The 15,214-nt window shown below is 38.6% G+C and overlaps 2 protein-coding genes and 1 long non-coding RNA gene across 3 annotated transcripts; all 3 read right to left on the bottom strand.

Moving 5' to 3' along the window:
• Nucleotides 1-1,202: 1,202 nt before the first annotated feature.
• LOC145909465 (alpha-(1,6)-fucosyltransferase-like) lies at nt 1,203-4,089 on the bottom strand. The gene is made up of 7 exons (XM_082996856.1): nt 4,017-4,089; nt 3,309-3,391; nt 2,849-3,098; nt 2,313-2,568; nt 1,944-2,123; nt 1,744-1,885; nt 1,203-1,651 (listed from the first exon to the last, which is right to left on the bottom strand). The coding sequence occupies exons 1-7, from the start codon at nt 4,087-4,089 to the stop codon at nt 1,358-1,360; spliced, it is 1,278 nt and encodes a 425-aa protein (XP_082852982.1). The 3' UTR covers nt 1,203-1,357.
• A 3,134-nt stretch (nt 4,090-7,223) lies between these two features.
• Nucleotides 7,224-10,386, bottom strand: LOC145908752 (uncharacterized). Its single transcript, XR_014403034.1, has 6 exons — nt 10,258-10,386; nt 9,762-9,841; nt 8,517-9,703; nt 8,279-8,345; nt 8,083-8,171; nt 7,224-7,769 (listed from the first exon to the last, which is right to left on the bottom strand). It is a non-coding gene; the product is annotated as an uncharacterized LOC145908752 (long non-coding RNA).
• Nucleotides 10,387-12,420: 2,034 nt separating this feature from the next.
• On the bottom strand, nt 12,421-14,791 carry LOC145909464 (alpha-(1,6)-fucosyltransferase-like). The gene is made up of 5 exons (XM_082996855.1): nt 14,672-14,791; nt 14,365-14,614; nt 13,401-13,656; nt 13,030-13,186; nt 12,421-12,714 (listed from the first exon to the last, which is right to left on the bottom strand). The coding sequence occupies exons 1-5, from the start codon at nt 14,789-14,791 to the stop codon at nt 12,421-12,423; spliced, it is 1,077 nt and encodes a 358-aa protein (XP_082852981.1).
• Between the last annotated feature and the right edge of the window lie 423 nt (nt 14,792-15,214).

Below are 15,214 nucleotides of genomic sequence, written 5' to 3'. Positions count from 1 at the left end.
ATCCTCTCGCGTGGGCGGCTTGCACGCATTTAGCGATCGCCTCTTGGCGTTGTCGGTAAGGTCCGTCTAGAACTCTGTCCAATTTATGTCCCAACCTAACTGTTTCCTTTTTCCGTCTTAACTTTCCTCAATGCATTACAACGCACACATGCTGGACATACACATATAAATGTACGAGTATTTATTTACTTTTGCGTAAGGACTTTTGTCACATCTTTCTTTTTAAGCTGATACCGAAAAGCGAAACAACGTTATCCATTTACTGGGGTAAAAATGTATGTGCATTTATATATTCAAAAATATGCACTATAATCAGACAATTAATGCAGCAATGTTAAATGCAATCGCACGATTGGCAGGATCGCCCTACTGCGCAGGTCCTTACTTGGAGATCACAGTTCGTATCAAGGTTTATAGGCTTGGCAGTACAAGCAATGTCTTTTACCAAACAATATTTTGGTCCCATATGACACATCTGTGCTACCGTGTTTTACACACCAGTGTTAAATACCATTCGATATTATGACAACTTAAACTCCTGTGGTTAGACCTTACTCATTTCATATTCAATGACAAAAGCTTCGTTTCTCGTTCGAGGAAAAATTAGCAGAAGTATAATAAACTATGTACTGCATATACCCTATATGAGTAAAGCACATCCAACAAAGCATGACAGCAACATACTTTAACTCCCACAACCGGCGTCATCTACGTGGACTAAACTCAAGTCGATCCGTCCGAACTAAATTCTTTATAAACCACGTAGAAAATGCCGCCAAATATGAAGTTGAAAAGCAAACGTTTGTTTACAGTAAGCAATTCGCAAATAGCATCAATATCCCCTTTCCTGTAAGTATTAGTGAAAACGACTGCATCTAGCTTCCGCTATTGAGTGCAGACACTTTTGCAACCGATGTTGCAATTTTAAACAAAGCAATTCTTTCCCCGACTATATGTTGTTGCTCAGAGCACTTCTACTTAACCCCGGCTCACTGTTTTCTCTCAAATATTTGTCATGAATATGAAATATACATGAATTCTCCTCACGTTTTGCTGGCAGGCTGATTTTCTCAGAAATTTTCCCTGTAATAGATTAACATGACGTGACACATGACAGAAGACACAACATGACACGAATGTTTTTGCATCAACTGATGAGAAATAACTGACATATAAAAATAATTTTTTTGTACTTTCTGACCCAAAGGTCTGAACAAATTTCGGGGCTCCTGGATCGAATTCCGGTGTGGTGATTTACCACCTATGTGCACGTGTCCTTACGGTCGAATTGCTTTTGATTTGCGCAATACGACTTTAAGGGTTAACTATACTCAGTTCAGAGAAGATATTGGGTTTTCTACACTCCTGCGTAAGCTGCTGTTAGAGGAATTATCTTTACATTCTTCATCGGATAAATCCCAGTCTTTTTAGTTCGCTTGTTCGTCCCAATGCAATCCTTATAACAATTCGCGTCCACTATGATGTCACCGACTTCAAGTTGTATTTCATTTCCATTCCTCGGCTCAAAAGCCTGTATGGTTTCATGTCGGCCGTTTTGACCGGGATATGACCAAAATGCGTCCACGGATATCGCAGTTGCTTCACTCGAACCTCTTTCGGCCAACATTCTTTCGTAAACAAATCTTCCAACCTGCGCGACAAAGTTAACGGTTGGTCTATATAATATCTTATCAATAATTAAACAATGACGTATTTAAAAAGTTGTTTATGTGCTTCACTTACATTTGAACTGAAGGTGCATACGACGTGGTCGCACTCACTGAGCAAAGCAACGTCCTCAACGATCCCCCAAAATCCTTCTGATGTTCCTCTTTGTGCAAAATTGGATTTAGTTGCGAAGGACACAAAAACGTAATTGGGAAATCTGCAAAATCAGGACAGAATCGTAAATCTGGGGTTAATGTAAAAATGTGATTTCTTACTCTTTTGTGGCCTCTTTGTACACCCTGACGTCATCGGTTGCCAGGAAAACTTTTCCAGTGACGTTACTCTTTGTGACGTTTCTGTAGTTGTCAAACCATTTCTCCACATGAACCATGTAATCGTGAAGAGAATAAAAATCGGATTCTTCGGCCAACTTGTCCGTCCTTCTGACGTGGACTCTGTAGTTTTGCCCAATGTTATTTGTTTTCAAAGTAAATATCAAAGAAAACTCTCATGCGTTGCTTGAAATTTTTGTTTTATAACATTTTGCATAACATATCAGCGCTCAAACCGTTTTCACCACGTCCAAGTGCCTTAACCATACTTTCCAAGAACATTTTTAGGCCGAGAATAACATCTCACTTTACCCGACAATTGGATGCACGAAGGCGACCTCTCTCTTAGCTGTTTCGAGTCGCTTGGTGAGTGCTGGTTGAGGTCTGGTGATGAATTCCATCAACTGACCAACCCACCATATTTGGGGCTCGTCACAAAGGGGAGATAGAGTTTCCTTGAGAGTTTCTGGGTACGTGTTGGGTGCGAATGGAGTAAATGGTCGGAATTGGTTTTTGACAGTAATTTTCACGACACGTCGATCGCTTGTTGTCTCCGTAAGTTTGTCTCCTACAAAAATCATAGGTTGACAAACTTGATGAAACATGGTTGCTTCTATTTATCCATACAGAAATCTTGATTTCACAAGACAAATTTGTTCTGTGAATACGTGTTTGACAAAAAATCTTTTTCGCAAGAATGTGTTGTTATGAAGTTTTACAGAAAAATGTGGTTAGTAAATATCGTTTTCATTAAAGAAAATCACAGGTCTTGTAATTAATATTCCATCTGTTTATCCTATTTGGGCAATTATAAAATACGTGATGTTTTTGTGTGATTTGCTGCATACCTGCCATTTTGGGAACATTGTTGAACTCTTCCTCAGACCAATCGTTGCACGTTTCGCTAAGAGGCAAATACGCCTCGTTTAGTGACTTAACTGGGTACATCGCCAACTCAGTCTTTAACACTAATGTTCTGTTTGTTCCAATCGCAAGCAGGAAACATATTCCGATGTGGTGAAGATTGCATATTAATCCACAGTTACCGGCTTGTATTTGACAAAGAAGCTTGCGCGCCTTCGAGCAGTTTGTCGGGTTCTGATCACAAACAAACATTTTGATTAGGTTATCTGAATGCTAATTTGATTGTGTTTGTGGGCAAATGGCAAGAATAGCTTCTACGTGTTACTTGTACACAACACAAATTTCTAATTGAAAATTATAATCTTAGTGCGGTTTAAAACCAGTTACAAAAGCAAAGAAAATTTACTTTTGTTGAAAACGTTATGTACTGTTGGGATGTTTTACCTGTAAATGCCGAAGTTTCTTCTGCACCAAACCATGTAGTTCTACCAGGGCTGAATTCCTTTCTGTTTCCAATGTGTTGTCTTCTGTCCCAAATAATTGACATGTGAGGTTAGAGCACACAATTTTGACCTATTAGGTTTTAACAGTGCAGCTGGTGACTGAGGGCACTTTTTCCCTGTACTAACAAGTCAGAGACAATTCCACTCTGTGTTAATGACTTCGGAATAGATTTGTTCGCTATCAGATACAAACCATCAAAGAACCTCCTTTTTAACAAATTGTGTTACCAGCTCAACGTCTCATAAACACCAGTCATAAATTGCTTCGATGTGGCCTGATTGGTGAAATATGCAAATTGTCCGCAGCTCATTGATTTAATATCGTCGCATTTTGCTTCTACGAAACCATCTATTTAATTTGAGTTCGACTGCGTGTGGTCCCAAAGGAACCTAGTCATTAGAAATGTTATTTGTTGATACGGGAAAAGTAACCAGCCAAAGAAGCGATAACCAGAGAAAGGTGCATGGCGAGATGACCTGAATTGGTTGAGCCTCTTACTTTGTTGGTAAGAATGATTAGTCACGAATAAATGTTAATTTTACGTTTTGGGATAGAGTCAATTGTTGTAGTTTGTTGTTGTAGATTTTTACATAGTAATTTAGCGTTGGTGGTAGTTTATATTACAGATTATTCGATTACCCTACTTACCAGGCAATATTGCTTTGCCAGCCTTCCATTGAAAGTTGACATATCTGAAAAGAGAATTGCAACATCTAACCATCCTTGCTTAAATTATATATTACCACACTATGCTATATGTTTAATGTTCTATATCTTTAAGGTTACAAAACACTGTAGTTATCACCAAAAATGTTTAAATTCCATGTTAAATAAAACATGTCCCTTTGAAATCCTTAATATAACTGATACTCTGTGCAGTTTTGTACCTGTTGTTTAAACCTGAGTAAAAAATCACCATCACCGCCAACAAGATAAGGATTAATACCAAGGAATTCCTCGATAACATGACCATTAACGAAACTTCTCTTGGAACACGAAACCAATGTCAACGCAGATAGCTTAACGAGAGTTTCCACACCTTATCCTTACTACAGAATAATAATTAAGCGATAAGAAAGCTTGATTAAACCAGCAAATGCAGAAGATGTCAGTGTATAAGCATGGGAAGAAATCAATGCGGTGCCCTTGTGATAATCTGTGCTCTCTTTTATTCAAATTCTGCCATCTTGCAATCTACTTGTTTGCGTCAGTAGCGACAGTGCACGATCATTTCTCAATAAATGCATCGGGAAAAAATTTACTTTACCCAAGGGTCAGCACTAACTATACGGTTTACACATGAATGCACGGACAAAAAAATAGATGGGCCTTGCTTTGGCCAGCACGAAAGGGTGTCCACCTATCGTTCTAAGCGGATTGTCCTAACCCATCACTTCCCAGTGCGTCTGGCTGAAATAACTGTTATGGTTTTATGCTCGTGCAATAGAGAGCCTCTCGCTACAATGGTTTCGTGTGGTATTAATTATGCCAAAATGCCAAAGTATTTTTACCATGAGTGAATCGTAAATAGCGCCAACGTCGCCGCCCTGTAAGTTTTATGAAAATAAACCGAAAAAAAAGCTGTTACTGAGGGCACATCTACTTAACACCAACTCACTTCTCCTTCTCAGACAACGCCACAACTCTCATGAATATAAAATATACATGAATGCACAATGTCACCAGCGTAAGTGCATTTTTTCCACTTTCCTCCTCGTACACCGACATTTTCTTAGCCGAAAGCCTCACTACCTTTTCAATTCGCTCTAACTGTTTTGTCGAGCGATTTAATCGACGTATCGAATTGCTAGGCTAACAGGACCCAACTAATTTAGGCGAATTCCCTTATGATTTGCTCTGTATCTAGACTAGACTGTTCCCAAAGATGAATTGCTGTATCTAGACTATAGAGTACCTTCTGTGTTATTGCAAAACACTGCAGTTATCATCATAAAACGCTTAATTCCATGTTAAATAAAAAATCCCCCTTTCAAATCCTTGATATATCTTATAATCTGTGCAGTTTTGTACCTGTTGTTTGAACCTGAGTAGAATATTACCATCACCGCCAACAAAATAAGGATTCATCCCAAGGATTTCTTCGATAACCTGACCATTTGCGAAACTTGCGCATAAGAAAAACTACGGAGTTACTAATTTGCCCGCTATGGGACGAAGACCAGACACACGAAATCAAAATGTCAACTCAGATAGCACTACACGAGAGTTCCAACACCTTATCGTACTACAGAACTACATAGCTTAAAAAAACGTCAGTGATCGGTGAATTTATGTTTACGAACCAGGAATATCCATCATCCGATGACAACTTAAACAGCTGTGATAAGACTTTCTAAAAAGAGTTAAAAAAACTTAACAAACGGCGAAACAAGCTTCGTTTCCGATTTAAATTCGATTTAAATACTCTTTAAACTTGATTTAAATACTCGACTAAAAGCGACAAAAAAGCTTAATTAAACTAGCAGATGTATACGTTTCCAGTGTATACTCCGATGATGCTTCTGTCACATTTAGCCTATAGTGTAGCGACCTGCGCATCGAACCGTGCCATTACTTTTTCTTGTGTCGCGGTTACCGATATATATATGAGTAAAGCACATCCAACAAAGCATGACAGCAACCTACTTTAACTTTCACAACCGACGTCACCTACGTGGACTAAACTTAAGTCGAGCCGCCCGGACTAAATTCTTCATTAATTACGTAGGAGATGCCGCTAAAGCAGGAAATAGCGTCAATATCCCCTTTCCTGTAAGTATTAGTGAAATGAATCGAACGACTGCATCCAGCCTCCGCTACTAAGCGCACACACTTTTGCAACCGAAGTCACAATCTAAACAAAGCAATTCTCTCCCCGACTAAATGTTGTTGCTGAGAGCACTTCTACTTAACCCCGGCTTACTTTGCTCTCTCAAACATTTGTCATGAATATGACATATACATGAATTCTCCACTCGTCTCGCTGGCAGGCTGATTTTCTCAGAAATTTTCCCTGTAATAGATTAACATGACAGAAGACATAACATAACACGAATGTTTTTGCAACTGATGAGAAACAACTGACATATGAAAATCAGTTTTTTTTGTGCTTTCTGACCCAAAAGTCTGAACAAACTCCGGGGCTCATGGATCGAGTTCCGGTGTGGTGATGAACCCTTATGCACACGTGTCCTTTCGGTCGAATTGCTTTCAATTTGCCCTGTGGATCGCTGAGAGTTCGCCATCTGGTCGCAATACGACTTTAAGGGTTAAATATACTCAGTTGAGAGAAGATACCGGGTTTACTACACTCCTGCGTAAGCTGCTGTTAGAGGAATTATCTTTACATTCTTCATCGGATAAAACCCAGTCTTTTTAGTCCGGTTGTTCGTCCCAATGCAATCCTTATAACAATTCGCGTCCACTATGATGTCACCGACTTCAAGTTGTATTTCGTTTCCATTCCTCGGCTTAAAAGCCTGTATGGTTTCATGTCGGCCGTTTTGACCGGGATATGACCAAAATGCATCCACAGATATCGCAGTTGCTTCACTCGAACCTCTTTTGGCCAACATTCTTTCGTAAACAAATCTTCCAATCTGCGCGACAAAGTTAACGGTTGGTCTGTATTTTATCTTATCAATAACTGAACCATCAAGTATTTAAAAAGTTGTATATGTGCTTCACTTACGTTTGAACTGAAGGTACATACAACGTGGTCGCACTCACACTAGAAAAGTGAAACGTGTTGTTTTAACACGGCAATTCTGTAGCCGTATACAACACTGTACACGTGTTGCATAACAGCCGTGTTGTTCCTCCCTGTGAATGCTGTGACACACCTAACGTGTTGTTTTGCCGTGAAAATCTGCGATCCTGCCTAAACAACACGCGTGTAATGTGTCGTATAGGGCTACAAGCCCATTACACGGGAAATGCGTGTTGTTTTAAACCACACAGTTATATATGCACCAAGTTGTATTACAATACCAAAGGCAATTGAAAAGGACTGGAACGAAATGCAGAAAAACAAATAGAACTGTGAAAATGTGTATATGCCACTAATTATAACCAAATTTGAAACCATCAAGTAGCATAAGTAGTTGAAATACAATCAAGCACCTTTTTATGTTAAACATGCAAAATGTCAAAGTCAACAGTTTTCTTACAATTTTGTCGAAGGCATTAACTTCAACTATGTTAACTTTGAAAACATTTTATGGCTGCGAAGTACCATGATTCAACAAAATCAAACTATAATGAACAGTCAACCAAGCAAATATGTTTGGTAGCTTTACTTTATATAGAGGTATCCACAGCAATGGACATCGGTCAAATGAACCCAGCATTATTTGTATTGATTACAATACAAGCATGGGCTAGCATCTTGGGCTGTTCATTCTGAAAATAAAATAAATAGGCATAAGATAAAATATATGAATATAGCATTGACACTAACACAATTAGTTATTTTTGAAACCATGTCAAAATTGAGACAACAATATAACTTTGCCTTGCAAAGTCAATGTATGAATATAAATTATCACCAACATGTTTTCAGCCTTCGAATATGCGAATTAATGAAAAACAAGAATGCCATATAGTAATTTGCTACCACAAAATGAGCATTTTCAGTAACTTGTTTTTGTAAGCGGCTTCATACATATTACTTACAAAACTAACTTATTGTTTTGTGAATAAAAAAAATATTTACCTTCGTCGGAACAAAAATGGCAGTAGAATGCTTGCTGATATTACTTTTTCCTTTGTATCTTCATGTTGTCCACCCCAACATTAATTAACCTAAAAAGAATTGTTGTTGAAAAATTTTATTTGCCGAAGGGCAAAGGCAAAATACAGAACACAAAAATGCTATATTTGTTACTTTGATAAGAAATGACAATACTTACTGAACATTACTTTTCATGTGTCAACATATTCTTCTGGTATCAGACCCAAACCAGCAAGTAAGACAATCTACAAAACATTCAACAACAAAAATAACATCTGCACAACATTTATTGTTATGTATGTTTTAAAGTGCCTGAGGTTTGGTTTATTGTACATGCAATTGTTAATGAAGTGAATAAAAGCACATGCTAAAAAAAGCACACATGTTGATAAAGTGCTTGAAACTAATTAACTAACCTCAGGGTGATCCATCTAATCCACAATTTGTGTTGCAACAAGTTGATCAACAGTATACAAGGATCTAGTTTATACAATATAACCTAAAAGAATTTTGCAAACCAAACAGCTCATATTAAAAATGACAAAATACACATTTTAACATAGCTAAAAACGAAGTGGCACGACTTACCCTTGTAGTTAAAACAACATAGTTAACAAGCCAACCTGGCAAGCTGATTTGAAACATTTCGCCATGAAATTCCCGCCGAAATATTTTCAAGGTAAGGTGTAAATAAAACCTTGTCTACACAGTCCAAAAAATTCTCAGCTTCCAAGTTTATAACAATCTGACATTACAAGATGTTATTGTATTAATACAGTTAATTTACGTTTAGAAATAATGGCCAAATAAGATAGGTAGTTATTAATTTATACTTACAATGGGCGGATCCCCATGTTTCGGATTGTGCGTTTTCGAAACGTGGGTGAGAGAACCTAAATTTTACTCGCAATGCCAAAACGATAGGAGTATAGTTTGATAATATCTAACTCAAAACGCTCTTAATTATACACTAGCAATTGCGCATACAACTGTGCTTAGCAGTAAAATCAGCATTAATGCATTTTACTGATTGCTTGCTTTATGACGTAATTTAAAATACATTATGACAGAGGAATACATGTTGGGCATTTCCCATCGCCATTACTTACTTCAATAGAAATATTGATATGCAATACAAAACACTTCTTTAGTAATTTATCTTCTCACCAGCCTTCGAATTTTGACTGTCAATATCCTATGCAAACATAGATGTCTGATAACAACACGGAAAGCGTGTTGCTAACAGTAGTGCATATAACACGTTGATGTGTTATTATGCAAATTTGCAACACGTTTGCCAGAAACTGCCGTGTTGTTTCCAAAGAACACACGTGTTGTTTGCAGATTTTAACGCTAAAACACACACCGCCGTGTTAGAAATACACATCAAGCGTGTTGTTTTCACTCGGTGCTTACAAAACAACACGTTTGGCAACACAGAAGTGTGTCATTTCAACACGTAGCAGTGTCAAAACAACACGTCTAATTTTCTAGTGCACTGAGCAAAGCAACGTCCTCAACGATTCCCCAAAATCCTTCTGATGTTCCTCTTTGTGCAAAATTGGATTTAGTTGCGAAGGACACAAAAACGTAATTGGGAAATCTGCAAAATCAGTACAGAATCGTAAATCTGGGGTTAATGTAAAAATGTGATTTATTACTTTTCTGTGGCCTCTTTGTACACCCTGACGTCATAGTTCCACCAGTGGTGAATTCCTTTCCATATTCGCTGTTTTGTCATCTGCGTCATATAATTCTATACTGTAAGTGTAAGTCATAGCACATGGTTGCGCTATCTTTGCCTGTCGGGCTGGCGTATCTCTCGGTGCCCGAATAATGCAACAGGCGTGAAATTGAATAACGGTTCGTAAAGCGCAGCTCAAGCAGAACGATAGGAACAGCTCAGTTAGCACGTATAATCGTGCGCAGCAGTTAAATTCCAGTATTGTTATAACGAAATAGTAGCCAACCTAAGAAACGTTCACCACATAAACGTATAATATGTTAAATCCCTCTCAGATTTGAAACGATCGATCACGAATAAATCTAAATTTGTATTGGGTGTCAATTGGTGTAGTTTGTTGTTGTAGATTTTTGACAGAGTAATTTAGCGTTGGTTGTGGTTTATATTACAGATTATTCGATAAACCTACTCACCAAGCAATTTTGCTTTGCCAGCATTCCATTGAAAGTTGACATATCCGAAAAGAAAATTGTAACATCAAACCATCCTTGCCTCAATTATACATTACCACACTATGCTATATGTTTAATGTTCTATATCTTTAAGATTACAAAACACTGCAGTTATCATCAAAAATGTTTAAATTCCATTTTAAATAAAACAATTCCTTTTTAATCCTTAATATAACTGATATTGTGTGCAGTTTTGTACCTGTTGTTTGAACCTGAGTAAAATATCACCATCACCGCCAACAAGATAAAGATTAATACCAAGGAATTCCTCGATAACATGACCGTTAGTGAAACTTTCGTGCAATGCAAAGAAACACTACGGTGGACTTGTTTAAAAGCTGTAGAGGGATCCAACCCACGGTTAGGCAATGTTTATTTATCTGCGACAGCAATTCTATTTGAATAAGAAACTGACGATGCTTATGGCAACTTTCACAAGCGAAATCGATTTTTAACAATAAATCTGCTCACGTAACTGTTGCTTCATTATACAAGCACTACGGAGTTAATAATTTGCCTGCTACAGGACAAAGACCACCCTGACACACGAAACCAATGTCAACAAAGATAGCACTAAACGAGAGTTCCAACATCATATCCTACTACAGACCTTCAAAGCTTGCAAAAACGTAGATGTAGAACTTTTCAGTGTATATTGCGCTGATGCTTCTGTCACATATAACCTGTATTGTGGCGACCTGCGAATCGAAGCGTACATTGCCTTTTTCTTCTGTCGCGGCTAACGCTTTATAAACGTGTTGTTCGCTTTTTCTGTACCGCACAACTTGCTGAATTACCCATCAACCGCTTTAATAACAATATTTCATGCAATCGCATCATTGGCAGAATCGCCCACTGCATAGGTCCTCACTTGGCGATCACAACTATCGTATCAAAATGACTAGGTTGAAAGGCTACGCAGTCCAGACATTGCAGCCTATCTAGATTGGCCACTTTTTAGGGATAGTCAAACCAAGATCTACGAAATCAGGATACCGGGCCCTACGACCTACCAACTCAGCTACAGGAGCTCGTGGGTTTCACGAGTTATACTGTGGCCAAGATACACTGGTGCGCAAACGCACGACTTTGTCAGGCAACCACTATAATCAGACAATTAACGCAGCAATGTTAAATGCAATCTCACGATTAGCAGGATCGCCCTACTGCGCAGGTCCTTACTTGGAGATTCGTATGGAGACACAGTTCGTATCAAGATCAATAGGTTTACAGGCTTGGCAGTACAGGCATTGTCTTTCACCAAACAATATTTTGGTCCCATATTACACATCTGTACTACAGTCTTTTACGCACCAGGGTAAAATACCATTCGATATTATGACAATTTAAACTTCTGTGGTTAGACCTTACTCATTTCATATTAAATGACAAAAAGCGACGTTTCTCGATCGTGGAAAAATTAACAGACTTTCACAACCGGCGTCATCTACGTGGACTAAACGCAAGTCGAGCCGCCCGGACTAAATTATTCATTAATTACGTAGGAGATGCCGCTAAAGCAGGAAATTGAAAAGCAAACGTTTGTTTTCCATGAGCGATTCAAAAATCAATATCCCCTTCTCTGTAAGTATTAGGGAAATGAATCGAACGACTGCATCCGCTATTAAGCGCACACACTTTTGCAACCGATGTTACAATTCTAAACAAAGCAATTCTTTCCCCGACTAAATGTTGTTGCTGAGAGCACTTCTATTTAACCCCGGCTTACTTTGCTCTCTCAAATATTTGTCATGAATATGAAATATACATGAATTCCCGCGCGTCTCGCTGGCAGGCTGATTTTCTCATAAATTTTCCCTGTGATAGATTAACATGACGCGACACATGACAGAAGACATAACATGACACGAATGTTTTTGCATTAACTGATAAGAAACAACTGACATATGAAAATAAGTTTTTTTGTGCTTTCTGACCCAAAAGTCTGAACAAACTCCGCGACTCCTGAATCAAGTTCCGGTGTGGTGATGAACCCTTATGCACACGTGTCCTTTCGGTCGAATTGCTTTTAATTTGCCCTGTGGATCGCTGAGAGTTCGCCATCTGGTCGCAATACGACTTAAAGGGTTAAATATACTCAGTTCAGAGAAGATACCGGGTTTACTACACTCCTGCGTAAGCTGCTGTTAGAGGAATTATCTTTACATTCTTCATCGGATAAATCCCAGTCTTTTTAGTTCGGTTGTTCGTCCCAATGCAATCCTTATAACAATTCGCGTCCACTATGATGTCACCGACTTCAAGTTGTATTTCGTTTCCATTCCTCGGCTTAAAATTCTTTATGGTTTCATGTCTGCCGTTTTGACCGGGATATGACCAAAATGCATCCACAGATATCGCAGTTGCTTCACTCGAACCTCTTTTGGCCCACATTCTTTCGTAAACAAATCTTCCAATCTGCGCGACAAAGTTAACGGTTGGTCTGTATTTTCTCTTGTCAATAATTAAACAATGACGTATTTCATAAGTTGTTTATGTTCCTCACTTACATTTGAACTAAAGGTGCATACGACGTGGTCGCACTCACTGAGCAAAGCAACGTCCTCAACGATCCCCCCAAATCCTTCTGATGTTCATCTTTATGAAAAATGCGATTTGGTTGCGAAGGACACAAAAACGTAATTGGGAAATCTGCAAAATCAGAACAGAATCGTAAATCTGGGGTTAATGTAAAAATGTGTTTGTTTACTCTTCTGCCGCCTCTTTGTACACCCTGGCGTCATCGGTTGCCAGGAAAACTCTTCCAGTGACGTTACTCTTTGTGACGTTTCTGTAGTTGTCAAACCATTTCTCCACATGAACCATGTAATCGCGAAGAGAACAAAAATCGGATTCTTCTGCCAACTTGTCTGTCCTTCTGACGTGGACTCTGCAGTTTTGCCAAATGTTATTTGTTTTTCAAAGTAAATATCAAATAAAACTCTCATGCGTTGCAAAGGGGAAAAACAAAAATGTGTTTGAAAGTTTTTGCTTTATAACATGTTGTATAACATATCAGCGCTCAAACTGTTTTCACCTCGTCCAAGTGCCTTAACCATACTTTCCAAGAACATTTTTAGGTCAAGAATAACATCTCACTTTACCCGACAATTGGATGCACGAAGGCGACCTCTCTCCTAGCTGTTTCGAGTCGTTTGGTGAGTGCTGGTTGAGGTCTGGTGATGAATTCCATCAACTGACCAACCCACCATATTTGGGGCTCGTCACAAAGAGGAGATAAAGTTTCCTTGAGAGTTTCTGGGTACGTGTTGGGTGCGAATGGAGTAAATGGGCGGAATTGGTTTTTGACAGTAATTTTCACGACACGTCGATCGCTTGTTGTCTCCGTAAGTTTGTCCCCTACAAAAATTATAGATTGACAAACTTGCTGAAACATGAATGCTTCTGTGTAATCTGCAGACACATGGCCACTGTTTCGACCTAAAAGGTCTCATCAGTGCAGCTGGTGTGACTTTCAGACGACTTTGCTGACCAAACGGCCAAGCAAAGACTTCCACTTTGTGGTTACTATACAATCACCGTCATCCGTTGGGCACCAAACTAGACGCAACCTTACGGAGAAAACAAGGTGGAAACACCATGGCCAAGCAAAGCTCAACCAATAGTGCCGTCAGGCCACGTGTCACAGTAATCATATGATAAGTAAAGTAGAGCCAATAATATGAATTGTGTAAGCTGTTTGGTCAGCAAAGTAGTCTGAAAGTCACACCAGCTGCACTGATGAGACCATTTAGGTCGAAACAGTGGCCATCTGTCTGCAGCTTATACACAATTCATATTATTGGCTCCACTTTGCTTATCTTATGATTGTTTCTATTTAACAATGTAAAAATCTTCGTTTCACAAGACAAATTTGTTGTGTGAATACGTGTTTGACAAAAATCTTTTTCGCAAGAATGTGTTGTTATGAAGTTTCACACAAAAGTGCAGTTGGTAAATATCGTTTTCATCAAAGAAAATCACATGTCTTGTAACTAATATTCCATCAGTTTATCCTATTTGGGCGATTGTAAAAGATATGATGTTTTTGTGTGATTTGCTGCATACCTGCCATTTTGGGAACGTTGTTAAACTCTTCTTCTGACCAATCGTTGCAAGTTTCGCTAAGAGGCAAATACGCCTCGTTTAGTGACTTAACTGGGTACATCGCCAACTCAGTCTTCAAAACTAATGTTCTGTTTGTTCCAGTCGCAAGCAGAAAACATATTCCGATGTGATGGAGATTGCATATTAATCCACAGTTACCGGCTTGTATCTTACAAAGAAGCTTGCGCGCTTTCGTGCAGTTTGCAGGATTCTATAATTACAAATGAAGATTTTTGTTTATGTTATCCCTCCTTTTGGGATGTTTTACCTGTAAATGCCGAAGTTTGTTCTGCACCAAACCATATAGTTCCACCAGTGGTGAATTTCTTTCCAAATTCGCTGTTTTGTCATCTGAGCCATATAATTCTATGCTGTAAGTGTAAGTCATAGCACACGGTTGCGCCTTCTTTGCCTGTATGGCTGGCGTAACTCTCGGTGCCCGAACAATGCAACAGGCATGGAATTCAACAACGGTTCGTAATGCGCAGCACAAGCAGAACGATAGGAGCAGCTCAATTAGCACGTATAATCGTGCGCAGCAGTTAAATTCAAGTATGGTTATAACGAAATAGTAGCCAACCTAAGAAAGGTTAACCACATAAAGGTACAATATGTTAAATCCTTCTCAAATTTGAAACGATCGATCACGAATAAATCTTAATTTTGCGTTTTAGGAGTCAATTGTTGTAGTTTGTTGTTGTAGATTTTTGACAGAGTAATTTAGCGTTGGTTGTAGTTTATATTACAGATTATTCGATAAACCTACTCACCAGGCAATTTTGCTTTGCCAGTATTCCATTGAAAGTTGACA

Source organism: Ascidia mentula, chromosome 7 (genome assembly GCF_947561715.1).
Source record: "Ascidia mentula chromosome 7, kaAscMent1.1, whole genome shotgun sequence".
Lineage (NCBI taxonomy): Eukaryota > Metazoa > Chordata > Ascidiacea > Phlebobranchia > Ascidiidae > Ascidia > Ascidia mentula.
The sequence above is the reverse complement of the archived record's forward strand: the minus strand, read 5'-3'. Positions and strand labels throughout refer to the sequence as shown.